The following is a 17,163-nucleotide window of genomic DNA, read 5'->3' as shown; positions in this document are numbered from 1 at the left end:
CCATTTTTTCCTTAAATGAATGAAGGCTTTAGTGTGTTTATAAAAGTAAGCAGTTTCAATAGGAATAGTTCTAGATTTCTTTGGTTTTAAAACTAAGGTTAACAAATTTATTAGAGCATAAGCTTTTGTGAGCTACAGCTCACTTCATCGGATGCATAAAGTGCCACAGGTACTCCTTTTCTTTTTACGGATACAGACTAACATGGCTGCTACTCTGAAAACTAAGGTGGTTATTCTTGAAGAGAGCAGAGAGGAATCAAGAGGCTCCTAACTCAGCTTTTGCAACCTTAATAAACCAGGTGCTGCACATCATTCTCTTTGAGATCCTAGAAGAAGAATATATTCACATCTGTTAACAAGGATGAGATGCCCTGCTCTTTGAGAAGACACTCCTGTTGGCTGGTTGCCTTTTAACCAAACAGTTCCCAAGTTGCAATCTGCAGTAGCATCTGCCACAATTTACAATTAGACTCCCACCAAACACTGTGCAAGGCAAAAAAAATCATAGTAACTAACAGTTAGATATATCTTTCTAATATAATATAAAATAAAATAATATAAAATGTTAAAGCAAAATAGAAATTTTAAACCTGCATTCCACAGTTTCTGCCATCAGATCTGGAGGTGATAAGTAGAGATTTGTGGCCACAGAGGAAGTATTCTCTTTGGAGCTTTTTGTTCCTGTCACTTATTGGGAGAAGCAGAGGTTTCCTAAGGGTTTCTTCCTGAACATTTCCTTTAATGAAATAAGCAACGAAAATCATACGTATGTGAACCATAATATTCTCCAAACATCTTGTATATAAAAGTAATTGTAAACATGTCCTAATGTTCAGTAACGCCAAGGCAAAGATGTAAAAACCTAGCATTTAAAATTTTTTAACTTTATTAATAACCATTTTTGCATCAATATTGAGGTTCATCCCCCTACTATACAGTATATACAGTACATGTTTTCCCGTCTGGTTTTGACAACATTCTTAATTCCTTGAATCACTGTCTTTGTTTATTTTTTCTGTGAGCAGAAAGTAGCCCTTTAATCCCTGGCTGCTAAGAAGATCCTGTTCCACAGTGTTCAGCTGTGCCACTGTAGGCAGCCAGAATCAACCATAATGAACTGCACTGATCTTATCATGACTAATCCCTCTGTTGGAGATTTAGGGGCCTTATTCTTCAAACGCTTACTCAAATGAGTAGTATTTTTTGTGCAAGTAAGGGTTTGTAGCATTGGCCCCAACGCTGTCCACAGTTCACTGTGTTTGATTTGCAATATTTTAGCAGAAAATACGATTTTCTTGGGAAATGACCAAACTATTTTGGATCTGCAGGTTAAGGAGGGTTTGGTTCCACCAGAATTTCAGGTCTCTTGACAGACACTTCCAGCTTAGTGACTCCTCCTCCAGAGGAAGTATTCTCACCCCATCTACATGAACTATGGTCTTCTTTCCATTGCTCGGTTCCTGAGCTTCCTTCCAAGTCAGACACCTCAGCCAAGCCCATGCCAGAAAGAGACTTGCCAGCATTAGCCAGCTGTGCACTGCACCACCACCTCCTATGTGCTTGCGAATTAGCACTGATTCCAGGCTCCCTGTGACCGCAAGGCTCCCTAATTCCAACATCAATTTTGGAATTGTAGGTCTAATAGATTCAAGCCCAAAGGAAATAGTAGAATATGCACTGGGAAGTCTACCTTGTCATTCTGAAAATCCCCAGCTCAGAGCTAGTGGCACCATCATGGCAATTGTCTGCCCATAACAAAGTTTGCAGTGCACTGCACTACAAGTCCCCTATTTTTCTTGGCTTCTCATACTTCAGGACTATTCTGTTGTGTTTGGGATTCCAGCATTTCAATGGAAACATTTATGTTTCAAACTAATTTTTTAGGTGCATTAGGTTTTGTAAAATCCTTTTATTTCTATAAAAATGTAAATTGTGCACCTAAACTGCTAGACACTGTCAGTTTTTAAGATGTCAAGTATCAGAGCGGTAGCCATGTTAGTCTGAATCCACAAAAAAACGAGGAGTCCAGTGGCACCTGAAAGACTAACAGATTTATTTGGGCATAAGCTTTCATGGGTAAAAAACCCACTTCTTCAGATGCATGGAGTGAAAATTACAGATGCAGGCATAAATATACTGACACATGAAGAGAAGGGAGTTACCTTACAAGTGGAGAACCAGTGCTGACAGGGCCAATTCAGTCAGGGTGGATGTAGTCCACTCCCAATAACTGATGAGGAGGGGTCAATACCAAGAGAGGGAAAATTCCTTTTGTAGTGAGCCAGCCACTCCCAGTCCCTATTCAAGCCCAAATTAATGGTGTTAAATTTGCAAATGAATTGTAGCTCTGCAGTTTCTCTTTCAAGTCTGTTTTTGAAGGCTTTTTGTTGCAGGATGGCTACTTTAAAATCTGTTATAGAATGTCCAGGGAGATTGAAGTGTTCTCCTATTGGCTTTTGTATGTTACCATTACTGATGTCTGATTTGTGTCCATTTATTCTTTCACGTAGAGACTCTCCATTTTGGCAGAGGGACATTGCTGACACATGATGGCATATATCACATTAGTAGATGTGCAGGTGAATGAGCCCCTGGTGGTGTGTCTCATGTGGTTGGTGTCGCTAGAGTAGATATGGGGACAGAGTAGGCAATGGGATTTGATAGAGGGATTGGTTCCTGGGTTAGTGTTTCTGTGGTGTGGTGTGTAGTTGCTGGTGAGTATATGCTTCAGGTTTGGGGGCTGTCTGTAAGCAGGAATTGGCCTGCCTCCCAAGGTCTGTGAGAGTGAGGGATTGTTTTCCAGGATAGGTTGTAGATTGTAAATGATGTGCTGGAGAGGTTTTAGCTGGGGGCTGTACATGATGGCCAGTGGTGGTCTGTTATTTTCCTTGTTGGGCTTGTCCTGTAGTAGGTGGCTTCTGGGTCAGCAGGTGACTTCTGACTTCTGGGTCAGCAGTCCTGCTGACTTGAAGGTATAAGTTGTCTCCAAATCTGAAATGGTTGTGGCTGAGGACAAAGTCCAGCCATTAGGTATGCCATGGCCTCATCAGGGATACTGTTCCTGACAGCTTGTAGTCTATCATCGTGTGGAATATTGGTGTAAAGAGCTTCTACATCCATGGTGGCCAGGATGGTGTTTTCAGGAAGATCACCAATGCATGGTAGTTTCCTCAGGAAGTCGGTGGTGTCTCGAAGATATCTAGGAGTGCTGGTAGCATAGGGTCTGAAGAGAGAATCCAAATAGCCAGATAATCCTGCTGTAAGAGTGCCAATGCCTGAAAGCTTATTCCCAAATATATCTGTGAGTCCTTAAGGTGCCACCGGACTCCTCGTAGTTTTTAAGATGACATCTTCAATTTATAGTAAACTGGGTTCTAGTGAGTTTTGATTTTTGATATGTCTATTTTTATTATTGCTGATAAGTACAGGTTGATGCAACAAAAGATTTATCATGTCAGTAATTTTCCTTTAAAGTAACAATTTTTATTTACTATTTTAGTAAAATTGTTGGAGACCCCAGGGCATGGCCACTAGTTAAGTCGAGGGGATGGAAGGCCATAAGGGTCGAGGAGGTCTCCCTGCTGAAGGGCTAAGGGCTTCTTCTTAACCCCCCTTAATAGAATTCAGGCCTGGCTGGTTTGAGTAAGCTCTTTTGCTCTTAAAACAATATTGCAGCCGCAGATAATGCCTTATAGTGTAAGGTTTGCTGACGCCAAGTTAAAGATAATAGGAGATAGTTACAAGGCCAGACAGAATGTGCTGGTTGTTTAAGTTGCTAGGAATGCTTGTTAGAGGTTGCAGGAAATAAGCATTGTTGTAACCCATATAAGGAAGGCAGAGTATTTGTGCAAAGTTTTAATTGGCTGATGAGTAGTGCAGTAGCATTAAGGAATATAAAAGTGTGTGTAATGACCTGCTCTGGTGTGCAGGATTTGAGATTCTATTCTCCCTGTACCTTGTTTGCAGCTGCAAATAAACTTTTCTGCTTCTCCACCCCGTAGTGATTACTGAGTGAAACACACCGGGTAACGAACCCCTGCTGTTGTTTTGCCTCTCGGCACTGGGTGCCGGCAACAAAATAACTCCCAAAAATGCTAGGAAGGGGGATTTAAAAAAATCCCATGACCTTTTCATATTGTATTAGCTAAACAGAACAGCATTAATGGAGCCTTGTCTTTTGTGCCAAGGGGAATCATATAAGTAAAATAATGCTGCTAATACAAGCTACTAGTGCTACCCCTTATTTCATATACAGTGCTATGGGCAATAAGTTATTTATGAGATATATCAAAGCTCTTGGCAATAATTATTTTATTTATATATAAAATCAAAGCAGTGGTATGTCCTATTCTGTTTGTAAAGAACAGTGTAAATTTATGGCACTATATAAAGGATTTACAATAATAATAATAATAATCATCCAGCTACGAATTGCAGTTGTTAAAGAGATATTAGAAATCTGTTGTAGTTTTTCAATATACTGGTAGGAGGAATATTGATCTATGAGATTTTTGTAGTGATTACTTAAATCAGAGCAGGGTCTTGTGACATGCTCAACTAACAATAAGCTAGTGTGTACGGGTGACTTGTTTGCTAGTCGAACCAGGAAGTTAGGATGACACACTAAATGGAGTGTCAGTGATCACTGGGTATTTAACTTTTTTTGTATCTTCTCTTAGAAGGATGCAGTCAGTTTTTGACCTGCAAGGCTTTGGGCTCAATATGTTGTTGTTCAGGGAGGTCCACTAGCAAATGAAGGAAGTTAGCTACAAGCCAGCTAACACAGAGAAACACTTAGTAAAAAACTCTTGCAATATAAGGAATGAACTGCAAGAAAGTGTGGGTGGTGTTTATTGTTTATCATTTTCTTAAGAATAAAAAGAATCTGCTCTTTCATCTAGCCTTTCTTCTGTTCAGATTAAAGAGCTAAATATTTCATAGCTCACATGTATTTTTGTAATATTTTATGATTTCAGGACTGGATGGCATATAGGAATGTTAATGATATAGAGTCTTTTACCTCTAGGTCACCAATTTGATTTCAGCCCAGATCAAAAGTCATTACCAATCTGACAACTACTTGGTAACATATATGAAATGAGCTGCTGGTCTCAATTTTGTTCCCTGTGGCCAGATAAAGGGAAAACACCGGCCATAGTCAATTGGCACCTTTGTAAGCAGTTTCAGCAGGTATTCAAAAGTATGGAATGGACATGGACACTGAATCTTTTTACTGTATCTTCTTGCGAGCAGAGGTAATTCAGCCAGATCAGTATTAAAGTAGCAGGATGACATGGAGAAATTTGTGCTGCCACAGCCCAGGCTGTATCTGTTTTGTTGATAAATATGAGTTCATTTTCCAGTGCTGAGAATCAGGCACATTGCAGAAATGAGCACTAAATTTTACTCTTTTTGGTCTTGACAAACAAACAGATGGACACAATATTCACGAGTATCAGTTGAAAGCAAATCTAGCATAGGTATGCAAAGAAAAATCAAGAGTAAATGTGAGGCCTTGTAAAAACAGTGAAAATGGTGAAGGTTAGGATTAAGAGAACAACAAATATTTAAGCATTCTTAATAAACACATTAGATTTCAATACAACCTGTGTATATTTTATTCTGAGGCAAAATTATGTAAATAAATCACAGCATAATATTCTGAATATATTTAAATAATAAAGATGCATGCCCTGCATTTTCATGCTGTGGTCAAAAGAAAATTTATGAAGTTATTAGGTATTATGTATAGTACCATTGCCTTCTAGTTGGTTATATTCGTAGAAATCCGATCACATCTCTAGAGTGTAGCACAAAAAGTATTAAGCAGATATATTCTCAAATATGTTTGCAATGGAACTTCAGCAGTCAGGTGAGCCTTCATATTCTTACGGTGTTCACCCAAGAGCATATATCATCTGCATAAATATAGTTTGCTATCATATCACCTCTATAGGCTCCAAGTCACTTGTCATGGAAAAAAATCTGAAAGCCAACATGTGAATAAATGCATTCCTGCTGTTTTCCATTTCATCCCCATGTGCAGTTTCTGTATAGATAATGCCCAAATTTTCTGTCTGGAAGCTATTTATTTCAAGTGGATTTAAAAAAAATATATTTTACAGTATTAATGATAGGGGGCCAGATCGCTTCCTTCCACAAGGGGAAAAAAGCAAAAGGAGTGAAGATTGAGGGAAGTTGTAATGAAGCTAAATAAATGGTAGGACTGGTCAAAATTTTTCCATCAGAACTGTTTTTTGATGGAAAATTGGGCTTGGGGCTTAATGAATTGTTTCATTAAAAGTGTCTGCTTGGTGGAAATTTTCATTTTTTGTCAAAATGTTTTGGCTTAAAACCAAAAAGATTTTAGTCAAAAATGGGAGTTGTGTCTCATGGAAGCTGGAATTTGTTCCTTGTGCCTTTTTAGTTTTTCTCAAAGTATGGTCTCACCGTGGTGATCCTCCACATAGTTAAATGTGAGCCACCGCCTATCCTATACAACCTGGTAGAGCTTCCCTGGCTGGACACTCACCCAGCTGCTCTGTTTGTGTCCCACCACAGTGAGACCAGTGCTCTTAAGCTCTTAGTCTGGGTAGGCTGCAGCACTTGATTTTTCCTTGGTGTCTCTGGCATGTTTCCTAGGCACAGACTTTCTGTTACTGCTTCACGGAAATGAGACCACCTGACTCAGCTGCCGTAGGTCCCCAGGACCAGTGTTTACCCCCCTGATAGCTTGGGCACATCCTATCCCAGAGCTCCAGTCTCGTGGGTGCTCTGGATTTAGAGTTCACCTCTTCAGGTACATGTGATAGTGAAGTACACAGACTTCGTAAGGTTTTCCCCAAACCAGTCACTCTTTATTTTAGCTAGCACGAGAAATATACAGCTATACAATAATACACAAATATACAATAAAAATAACTGCATGTTTCCTCACTAATCTGAAGCATTCTTTGGGCCTTGGTCAGAGTTCTCTGGGGTGTCTGGAATCCCCTTCCTGCAAATTACTTATTTTCCTAATCCTGGATTCTGTCTCTCACACTCTCTCTCTTTCTCTGACCCATGCAGTCAGTGCCTTTTCACTCTCTTTCTCTGAAATGGCCAGTGAGAGACCCTCTTTTTTCTAAAACCTCCAGCACTTTTTGTCAGGTGATTTCCTGATTGGCCTCTTCAGAGATTTCTCACCAGGTGATCTGTTGCCTTACTTCTGTCCTGGAGTTCAGACTTGAAAAACTGGTTTACCCTGGGCAGTAGCTATCTCTTTGTCCAAGAGTCCTCCATTTGAATGGATGATCATTACAGTTTAATGACCATTGCTAGCCCTGTGCCAGGTGGAAGAATTTCTCCTTTGGGTTTTAGCTCAATATGGAGGCAAAAAGGCAGAAAGGCAAACAAGCTCCACTTTCAAAATAGAGCTGACATTCTGACATAGGAACACAGAGAGTCCCCAGTATCAACCAGAATTCAGAATTTGTAAGCTTTACATAGACACATTCCCCAAATCGTCACAGCTTCATAACCACATCTAATCCGAATCCTGCAGAGATACAACACTGGTGTTTTTTGTTTGCTGATGTTGCTTGTTTTTTTAGCTGCTTTGGTACTTTATATATTGAGATTTTTTCAATACTATATTTGCTGCAAATTAAACAGATATGTAAACATGATGGTTATTGTTGGGTGAAATTGTGTTAGAGCAATAGTAGGAAAGGAGACAGCAGAAATATAAAGTATTCAGAGATAAATTAATGCATGCCCAACGATTTGCTTACCATCCAGAAATACATATATTCGAATGTTTAAAAGGCCAATATATATTAACTAGGATATGCAAAAAATATTAAAGGTTAACGAAGAAGCATAGAAGGAAGAAAGCCTCAGGAGTAGAGGAAGGCTGGCTTGAAAATGCCAACTGAGGGCAAGAACTTGTAAAAATTATAAAAAGCAAAGATGGAGAATGAGGAAATTGCAGAAGAGGTGAAGATGAATAAGACATCTTTCAAGTACACGTGGAGCAAGAAATCATTGTAGGAGACAATGCCATCTCTAAGAGCTAGTAAGGGTAATTTATGGACAGAGAAGGCTGAAAAAAATGGAGAGGTGCTGAAAAAGTAAATGAGTTTTTTGCATCAGTGTTCTCAAACCAATGCCTGAAAAAGACATATATTTTCAGGGGGAGGAGAAGCAATAAAAAAAATTAGAGCATCTGAAGACTGACAAATACAGAGCCAGATGGGAAACAGCAAGTTTGATTTCAACAGTAGGAAGTTGTTAGAAATTCTAGTGCAAGTCTTTGCTTTCCTGTATCTAACATTTATGTCCTAACGCTTTTAATATCCAATATATGAAGAGTTTCCAGAGATTTTTTACAAGTAGAAAGTAAAATATCTGGATTCTCAGGCTCAGATTTAATTTCCAATTTTTACACAGAGCTCACAAAAACTGATGTGGAAGATAAATGTTGCTATATGACAAAAAGGGGAAAAGCTTCAAGGCAATATCTCATTTTAGCAGTGGTCCCAGATTTGGAAAATAATTACAATCTCCTTCTCTGTATTTCAGTCAAAGAGCAGCACCTCACTGTGAAGTGCTGTTCTATAGTACCTCATCCACTTTCAAATCAAGAAGATTTAAAAGTGTGAAACCAGTGCATGCTGGGGAAAGAGCAAGGGGAGAAGTACTTTCTTCCATAGCTGAAGGGAATGTCCAAAGGTAGTCAAATTTTATACATGTGTTCTGGATTTAAATCTTGGAAATCACTGGATGAAGATTGCCTGGGAATCTTTCATAATTATTGAAGTTGTTTCAGGATGCTACCGTCAGAAATATTCTAGCTATGGACATGTTTACTTGCACAGTTCTGATCCTGGCATGGACAACACTTAGTACAATGGTTGTATCTCACCAGTGTCATACCAGCTCTGAAAACGGCTTTGAAAACTATTCTTGTTCATCACATTGTATTTGTTTAACCAAAAAGTATTAGCTTGAAATAACACAGAACTGTGGTGTTTGAATCTTTGCTAGCTCAGAAACCAATGGTGGTTTCAACCTATACCCAGTCTGCGAGATCTTCTTTTCTCTTTTTTATTTTGTCATTCTTTATCTTTAGGACTGTCAGACTTTCAGCTGTAGAAAAGCACTTTCCTGCTGTAGTTGTTATTTCATTCCCTATTAGCCCCAAGGATTTCCAGTAGTAGTGTGGGCTGCAGAAGAAAGGACTTGTTTATTTCATTAATGAAAGATCATTAATCAGAAGCCTATTGACAAAGTGGATGGTCAGCACAGGAATGTAATTTCAAACACTATCACCAAGGTGTACAATCTCACTCACATTGTAGCCAGTGGGTGCATACATCATGCTCTGCTGTAGTCTGTAGTGTATTGCAGCTGGGTTTTAATTTTTTATGCTAGACAACTAAATATTCATGAAATCTTACCTCCAGCAGAGGTTACATGCCTCCTCAACAGACTGGAATCTATCTATCTATCTATTAATAGATAGTGTGCCTGGTTCTCCATTGCCTGGCACATTTGTAGTCACAAATGAGCAAAACTGGTGTCAAATACTGCCATTCTGATTTGGTAGCATTTTGCACAGGTTTAAACGACTGTACTATATCAAGGCAGTTGACACTATTTACACCATGTATGATGGCCGCCCTTTCCACAAACTGACTGATTTTCGATGAAAATCACAATGAATTACCTGTTGATATGTGAGTTCCTATATTACATTTCTATACATAAATTTATGTTAATTCTTGCTACTGCAGATTACAGGTTTAAAGTGACTTGTTTAGAGGTGAAGACTTGATGCTCCAATGTGTTCTGGCTGCTTTGTGCCATGCAACAGAGCTTTGCTGATTTGCACGAGTTGAGGATCCAGCCCAAGAGTCATTAAACATATATAGAAAAAATGAGATGAAAGAAACAGAAACAGTTTGCATAACATCACTAACCTGATATAATTAAAAATTCATCTACATAAAGGTTGTTACTGGCAACAACAATAGGAATAAAATAGCTTATATTCCCAAGGGAGTGATATCTCCTTTCTGACCCTCTTGATCAGCCAGCCTGTCAGAGAAATATCTTTCTGGCATCTTTTTTCTCATGTTTTCCTTCCCAGTCCTATTTTCAGGTTTCTTTAGTATGCCTAGTTTATTGTCATATCAGACACCCTCCTCCCTCAGAGTGGTATTTCACATGGTCTGTCTCTAAATTCCTGCAGGATTATATTCAGTGCTGTCGCTAAACAGTTTCAGATCCTATTTGCCTGTTCCATCTTTGCATCTGATCACCCCTAATAAACATCTCCACCTCCAAGACTGGCTAACTTTTGGCTAGGCCTGAACGACCTTGCCTTAACATGTTGATTGTTAAGGCATCAGCTTAAGGCTGGAGGCATCACCCTGAAATAAGATCAGTTTGTTGTTAGAGATGCAGAGCTTATAATTCATTGCTGACATTCATTCCAATCTGCCGTAGCTGTGAATCATGGACTGATTCACGGATCTGTCATTTAAAAAAAAAATTGCATTTGAAAATAAATGGGTAGAACTGGCACTGAAACCTCTTTGTAGAGAATTTGGACATTTTTAGGGATATAGAAGGCTATAGGGGATTTGCTTTTAAACCCTGTCAAAAGAGATAAACACTAGCTATGCTAGTGCACTGTATATGGGTTTCTGCCTTTAAGTACATTCTCATTGGTACATTTCTCATTTATTACATTAGATTATACCTCAGTTTACACTGATCTGTTTTGGGCATTATTAGAATAAGGGTTAGACATTAGAGATCAGTGAAATCATTTGGAAAGAACTATTACTGTTCATTTTAAACAACAGATATTCAAATTTCCAAATAGGATCTATTCTCAGAACGTGTTCTAGATTGGATACTTGCAAGTGCCTGGACTATTTTTGACCTCCTCACTTACAGCAATCCATTCCATCTATCTCTAAAGCATCAGTTGCTATAGTAACTAGGTACTCTGAACCTCTTAAGCATTGGTCTTACAAACAACAGGCACTTGACTTCACAGTGTCATTCTCTAGGGAAACCCTCAGGACATTTACTGGACTTCTCTTTTCATTTTTGTCCCCTGGATCCATACATGGAGGTAACCCTCTGTGCATAGATCTGCCTCCTGCATGTAAGGGAGACTCAGCAGCATCCATGGCCGTGTCCCTCACATTTCTGGATCCCATATAATGTCATCCCATGTGAATCCAAGGGCCTTGCAGGGGGGCTGCAGCAAGGACTTGGCAGGTTTGGGGTGAAATGGATGGGTTGGAGAGGTCTCAACACAGCTGTGGGCAAGGAAGGCCCTGGTCGCCTGGCTTCATTAGAGCTATACTGCCAGGTCTGCAGCCATAGCTGTAATGAGCTTCATGGTGAAGATAGTCCTGGACTCCTCCTCCTCCCTGGAATTTACCCAGATCCTGAGGGCGTTTCAGGCTTTACGGTTTGATCCTGCAGACTGTTTTTGAGCATGTACTCTGCAAGGAGATCCTTGTGAACTCTTCCTACTCCTTACGCTCCTGTTAGTGGTTTTGCCACAGAAGGGAGCAAGCTGGTCCAGAGTATTTAGAAACAATTGCAGAAACATGAACTGCAATACCAGACTTATACTAAAAGTCTGTGGATCTGAAAAGCAAAATAAAATCAGCGTACAACCCTATGGAGTGCTTTTGGCTTAGGTTAGGAAGATGGTGTAATACAAATTGGAGGCCATGTTTTACTGGTTTGGATTGGTTTTCCTCTTGTACAAACTGAATTTTTTTTAAATTTCTAAATAAATTTTGTTTTCTTTGATACAAGCTATTGTTTTTTTAATGGTTTTAGGAAATAAGTGAAGTAAAAGGAAAGTTATGAATCTTATGTAAATGCGGTTGTAACCAAGCTTGCTGATCAGCTCTTTTTAAGATAGCAGCAGGGGAGGGCACAGGAATAAAAGTTTGTCGGCTTTTGGAGGGGCACATTTTGTGCTTCCACCATGGCCCCGGGGGCCAGAGAACCTCACTCTCCTCTCAAGGTCTGGGGGCCAGAGAACCTTGCTCTCCCCACCACAGCCCCGGGGCCAAAGGAGTTCAGTGCCCCTGCTGATTATTGGGGTGACCTGTGCCCTGGCTTACCTTGCCCAGATAGCCGTTTGAATAACACCAGAATTCCCTCAGAAAATATTGCAAAACACACCCAAGGCCAAAGCATTGATTCTCCAGATGTTTACTCTAGATGTGTTGCTCTTTATGCAGGTTACGGCAGGAGAATGACATGGTGGATTCAGCTCCTCAATGGGAAGCAGTACTGAGGCAACAAAAAGAGAAAAACCAGGCTGATCCCAACTACAGGCGATCCAGGCACAGATCTCGATCGTACGTGAGCATTTCCACACTTTGACGTGAAATCAAAGACCACTGTAATGAATTTTGCACCAGGACAAATAATTCTGACCGAATTATTATTACTTCTCTGAAGACTGTTCAAGAATGGCAACTTTATTGAAGTTTTACTTGGTTTAATCTCAAATTAGCATGACTTCTAGGAATAGTCCACTTTGTAGTCCCCCTCCAGTGGTGTAGTGGTTTGAGCATGAGGCTGGAAGTAAGGAGATGTGAGTTCTAATAGAAACTCTGCCACTGACTCAATATGTGAGCTTGAGCAAGTCACCAGACTTTTTTGTGGCTTTTGGAGGGGCACATTTTGTGCCTCCACCATGGCCCCGGGGGCCAGAGAACCTCACTCTCCTCTCAAGGTCTGGGGGCCAGAGAACCTTGCTCTCCCCACCACAGCCCCGGGGCCAAAGGAGTTCAGTATAATGGGCGTAATAACGTTCCCCACCTTTGTACAGCAAGTTAAGATCTACAAGTGACATTTTATTTTACTACAGTATGTGAGGGTTGCTCTTTGTGAAATTCCCACACAATTTAATTTAGCCAAAAAAAAAAAATCTATGAAATACTGGTCCAGATTAGACCAGCCACTAACAGCTTCACTTCAAATTACCATCTGTAAGCAGCAGTCAGGGATTTATTACAACCTGCTGTCAAGATTTCCGTGATAGAGTGGTGTTGCTAGGCAATGCCGTGCATATGTTCAGCCATCCACTGAACAGCGAAGTTGCCAGTTCCTAAAATTAATTTTCTTGTGAACTAATGAAAACATTGTATTGATTATTTTTTAATCTGTGCATGGTCAGGGTTTAGAGAGATTACCAGGAATAATATTCTTTGTAGCATTAATGTCCAGCATAATTTGTGACTGGAGAAACAGTGAAAGGAAGGGTGGGGGTCCCAGGTATCTAAAGGAAAGTGCCAGAGGATCCATGGCAGAGGAGAAGGGTTGGAAAGCATGTTGAAGAGTGCCAGGAGACCAGCTGGGAGGCCCGGGAGAGTACTCAAGAGAGTATCTTGACTACTACCATAGCCTAGTTGCCTGGCTAAAATGGATGAATTGTCCATCCCACGATGCCTGTGGCTTAATATGGGAGCAAGGTAATGCACTCTAAACACTTACCCAGCTACAGTCTGATAATACAAGTTTAAGTTACCTTCCATATTAAGCCAGAACTATTGGAACTGTGTGAAACATCAAATTGCTGAATTTATTTCCCCTCATAACAATTTATAGTTTTATGCCATAAAAATAACAAAATGTTTCTAATACAGAATTGGTGTACAGATCCAGGCCTTTGCTGGGACATTGCATCTCCATGTCACCAGTAGACACAGTTCAAACTCTGGCACCCAAGAGGCTGGGAAATAGTAAACACAGTGTGTTTACTAAGTTAACACAAAATTAACTATTGATTTCAAAATGTGAGCTAATAAAAATGGCAGAGTCAGACTTTTCTATCAAGAGTTCCAATACTTTAAAAACTTGGTTGGGTGGGGAGAATAAATACAGTTGAACCCACATATAGCATGCAACAAATCCAGATGTTGATGATCCTCTGCATGCTTATGCCTGGTAGTGGGGTTATGTAGGGGCTCTCTGCATTCGTGTATACCAGTGGGGTTTTAGGTTGGTTTAAAATATGCTGGTACAGCAGGACCAAGAAATAATACTTACCCACATCCAGTGGTACCAGACCCCGGGCATGGACTGCAAAGGGGCAGTGACATCTACTTTGCCCACAGAATGGAACAGCTGCTTTTTGTCTCTGCTTAGCTCCCCATACAAAGAGCGTTATTTACGCATTGTGTAAGGAGGGGTGATCTTGACCCCCCCAGTGAAAAGATATAATAAAACTTTGCTTATAGATAAGTTGAGGGTAAATCCTGAATTGTTTCAATGCATTGCCCTGTGTAGCATGCAGTTCTACTTCTAGAGAGCTTCCCCTTAAAGTGAAGCTCCGTGGAGAAAAAAAGACTTTCCTTTAAGAGGGTTGTTTCACACTTTAAAAGATTTTTTTTTAAATCTGCAAAATTACTTTAATAACTTGTGACTGGAAGGATTTATTCATCGGGGTGCAGAGGAAATAAAATGAAATTTGATGAATACATACAAATGTGCAACTATTTTACTCTAATCTATTGAAAATAAGGAACAAAACCAAGCTACAATATAAAGCTGTATATCTGTGTTGACATTTCACAGTTCTGATATTACAATCCACCTGAGTTCGGTTCTCATGGTTACCAACATCGTCAGAACCCATTTTTATCTCTAACTCCATATGTCACCATTTTTCTTCCTTTATGAGAAATGGGTAGTGCCATTAAAATTCCAAATGTTAAGAGTTTTACAGGCTCTGTACAGATCTGTTTTCTTTTGCCATCACTTACAAATCAAATGTTAATAGGTAGACTTATTATAGGAAAATACATAGCTAAAAAGTGTCAATATAATAACTCATTTGAGTTGAGGCTGTAAAACATAGAGTAAGTGTGATTTCCGTTACTTTTTGTTACCTCCTATATAGAGAGCATGTTTTAAACCAGGAAGTGCACTCTGAATTTCTAGCCCTTACATAAAATTTGTAACTAACTTTTTCTTTGCCAAATAAGTTTCTGTTACATTAATGAGACACCAGAGGCTCCCTCTCATGGCTAGTTTAACTCATGTAATGATGAAACACTGAATTAGATAAGTGATGTAAAAGGCTTTGATAGGTTATATTTTCATTAAATATTATTGATATTGCAATATAAATGTACACAGTGCTTTACAGAACAAGACAAGATCCTAGATGGTGAGGAGACAAATCTTGGGATATTATGTTTTTTTCTCTTCATATATATATATATGCATCATTTGTTTTATCTTTCTAAGCAAAACAGAACAAAACAAATTGACAATAAAAACATTTGACATGGACAAAAACAGCCTGGGAAAAGAAAACATTAGCTCTTTAAAGATGTTTCTTACAAAAATGATCAAATAAAAGCTTTTTAACCATTTAAATGGCAAAATTAAACAAGAGAGACAAGGTGGGTGAGATAATATCTTTTACCGGACCAACTTCTGTTGGTGAGAGACACAGCTTGTCTCTCTCACCAACAGAAGTTGGTCTGGTAAAAGATATTACCTCACCCACCTTGTTTCTTTAATATCCTGGAACCAACACAGCTACATCTACACTACATACAAAATTAAACAAGACAGATAGACTCAAGCTACGGTAGGGTGTAACAGCATTTATTAAATTTGGTTGTGGCTCAGCTGTCTGATAACATGGCTTGACCTATGTAAGACAGACAAAAATCAGGTCCCTAGTGCAGGGTGTGGTTTTGTTTTTTGTTTGTTTGTTTTAGTCTAGTCATAACATGATTCATTCCAGTTCACGCATTTTACAATGCTTTGAACTCTGTTATTTTAATAGTATAGACATGGCCTTTGTGTTAACTACTATCTGCCATGCATTCAATTTAACTACAAATTGGGTTCACTTTAGGAGCTTGAGGTAGAGGGACAAATCAGCTTTAATTGGGCTCATCACCCTTAATTTCTTTGATAATGAATAACATTCGATGTTAGTTTTTTGCTACATTTTTTTCTTGGAAAAATATTTGACAAGTATTTGACCCTTGTTTCTTTTTATGGCAACAGCAAATGTAAAAAGATCCAAATTCTAGTTCTGCCAGGCTTATTTTCAAGAGTTCAGGTAAACCATCTTTGTAGCCAAAGGGGTTTTTTAATTGAGAAGAATGGCCATTTAAATTCCATGGCTATTTAAATCCACTAAATGCTGCTTATTTGCAAATCATTAATTCAAAATGAATTGTGAATAAGAGTACAGATGCAAGCATAAATTAATGTAGACCTTATTAGCATCTAGGGCTGTTCGAGCTTGTAAAAAAAAAACAAAAAATAAAATTAAAATAAAATTAAAAAAAAAAACTTGGAGACAGCATTTAATGGAAATTTCCATTAGATTCCTTGAGCATTAGAGAATCTGATTATCTTAGGAATGGTCCAGAAGATACTGTCTGTTCAGAACTCAGTTCAGATTTATAACAGGACAGTCTGAATATACATTATTCATAACACAGTAGCTAAACTCTTCTCTGAACTGTGGATTATAAAATGAGGGGTGTGGGGGGTGGAGTGGAAGGATGGGAGAGAGAGAGACTGTTGTTTGGTATTAAGGATCAAGGATGTCTTTGATTTAATGGGAAAGCCTCTTGTCCCTTGATGTTGAGTAATGATACACATTAAGGATGAAAGCTCAGAAATACGCAGTGGAATTGTTTACAGGTTCAGGATGTGTGCCTTTTAGAGAATGATGAAAAGTCAAAGTAGTTTCTTATCTTGCCTGGTCTTAAGACTTTACACCAGAAATCAGGATTTCTCAATGCAAATCAGGTTTCTGGCAATGATGAGTGATACTAGGACATCCAGGGCCAAGTAGTGAATAGTTTTATTTGCATAAAAAAATAAAAATGTGGTCTAATTCAGTGGTTTGGTGCATTGCACAATACATTGTCTTGTGAGAGCACTGGGTTCAGGAGTGATCTGGGTGCTCTCCTACCTCAGGCTAGCTAGGATTTATGAGCATTATAAAAGCAACACAGTAGCCTCCCTTGAGGAGCTGGGGTGCATCTTGCATTGAGCTTTCACATTCCCTAGTGGCTGATTATTCAGACTCAGAAGAGCCCCAGGGTGAGTGCAGAGTTCACAGCTGCTGCTTTGTGAGTCTGGGATTGAATGGAA

General features: G+C 39.2%; 1 protein-coding gene across 1 annotated transcript in view; it reads left to right on the top strand.

Moving 5' to 3' along the window:
- Positions 1-17,163, top strand: part of EPB41L4A (erythrocyte membrane protein band 4.1 like 4A) — a 223,712-nt gene that overhangs the window by 188,177 nt on the left and 18,372 nt on the right. Inside the window, exon 18 of the mRNA XM_048851753.2 lies at positions 12,264-12,383. Within this exon, the coding sequence (XP_048707710.2) occupies positions 12,264-12,383 (120 nt within the window). The remainder of the gene's footprint in view (positions 1-12,263; positions 12,384-17,163) is intronic.

This window comes from Caretta caretta, chromosome 5 (genome assembly GCF_965140235.1).
Source record: "Caretta caretta isolate rCarCar2 chromosome 5, rCarCar1.hap1, whole genome shotgun sequence".
In the NCBI taxonomy this organism is placed as follows: domain Eukaryota; kingdom Metazoa; phylum Chordata; order Testudines; family Cheloniidae; genus Caretta; species Caretta caretta.
The sequence above is the reverse complement of the archived record's forward strand: the minus strand, read 5'-3'. Positions and strand labels throughout refer to the sequence as shown.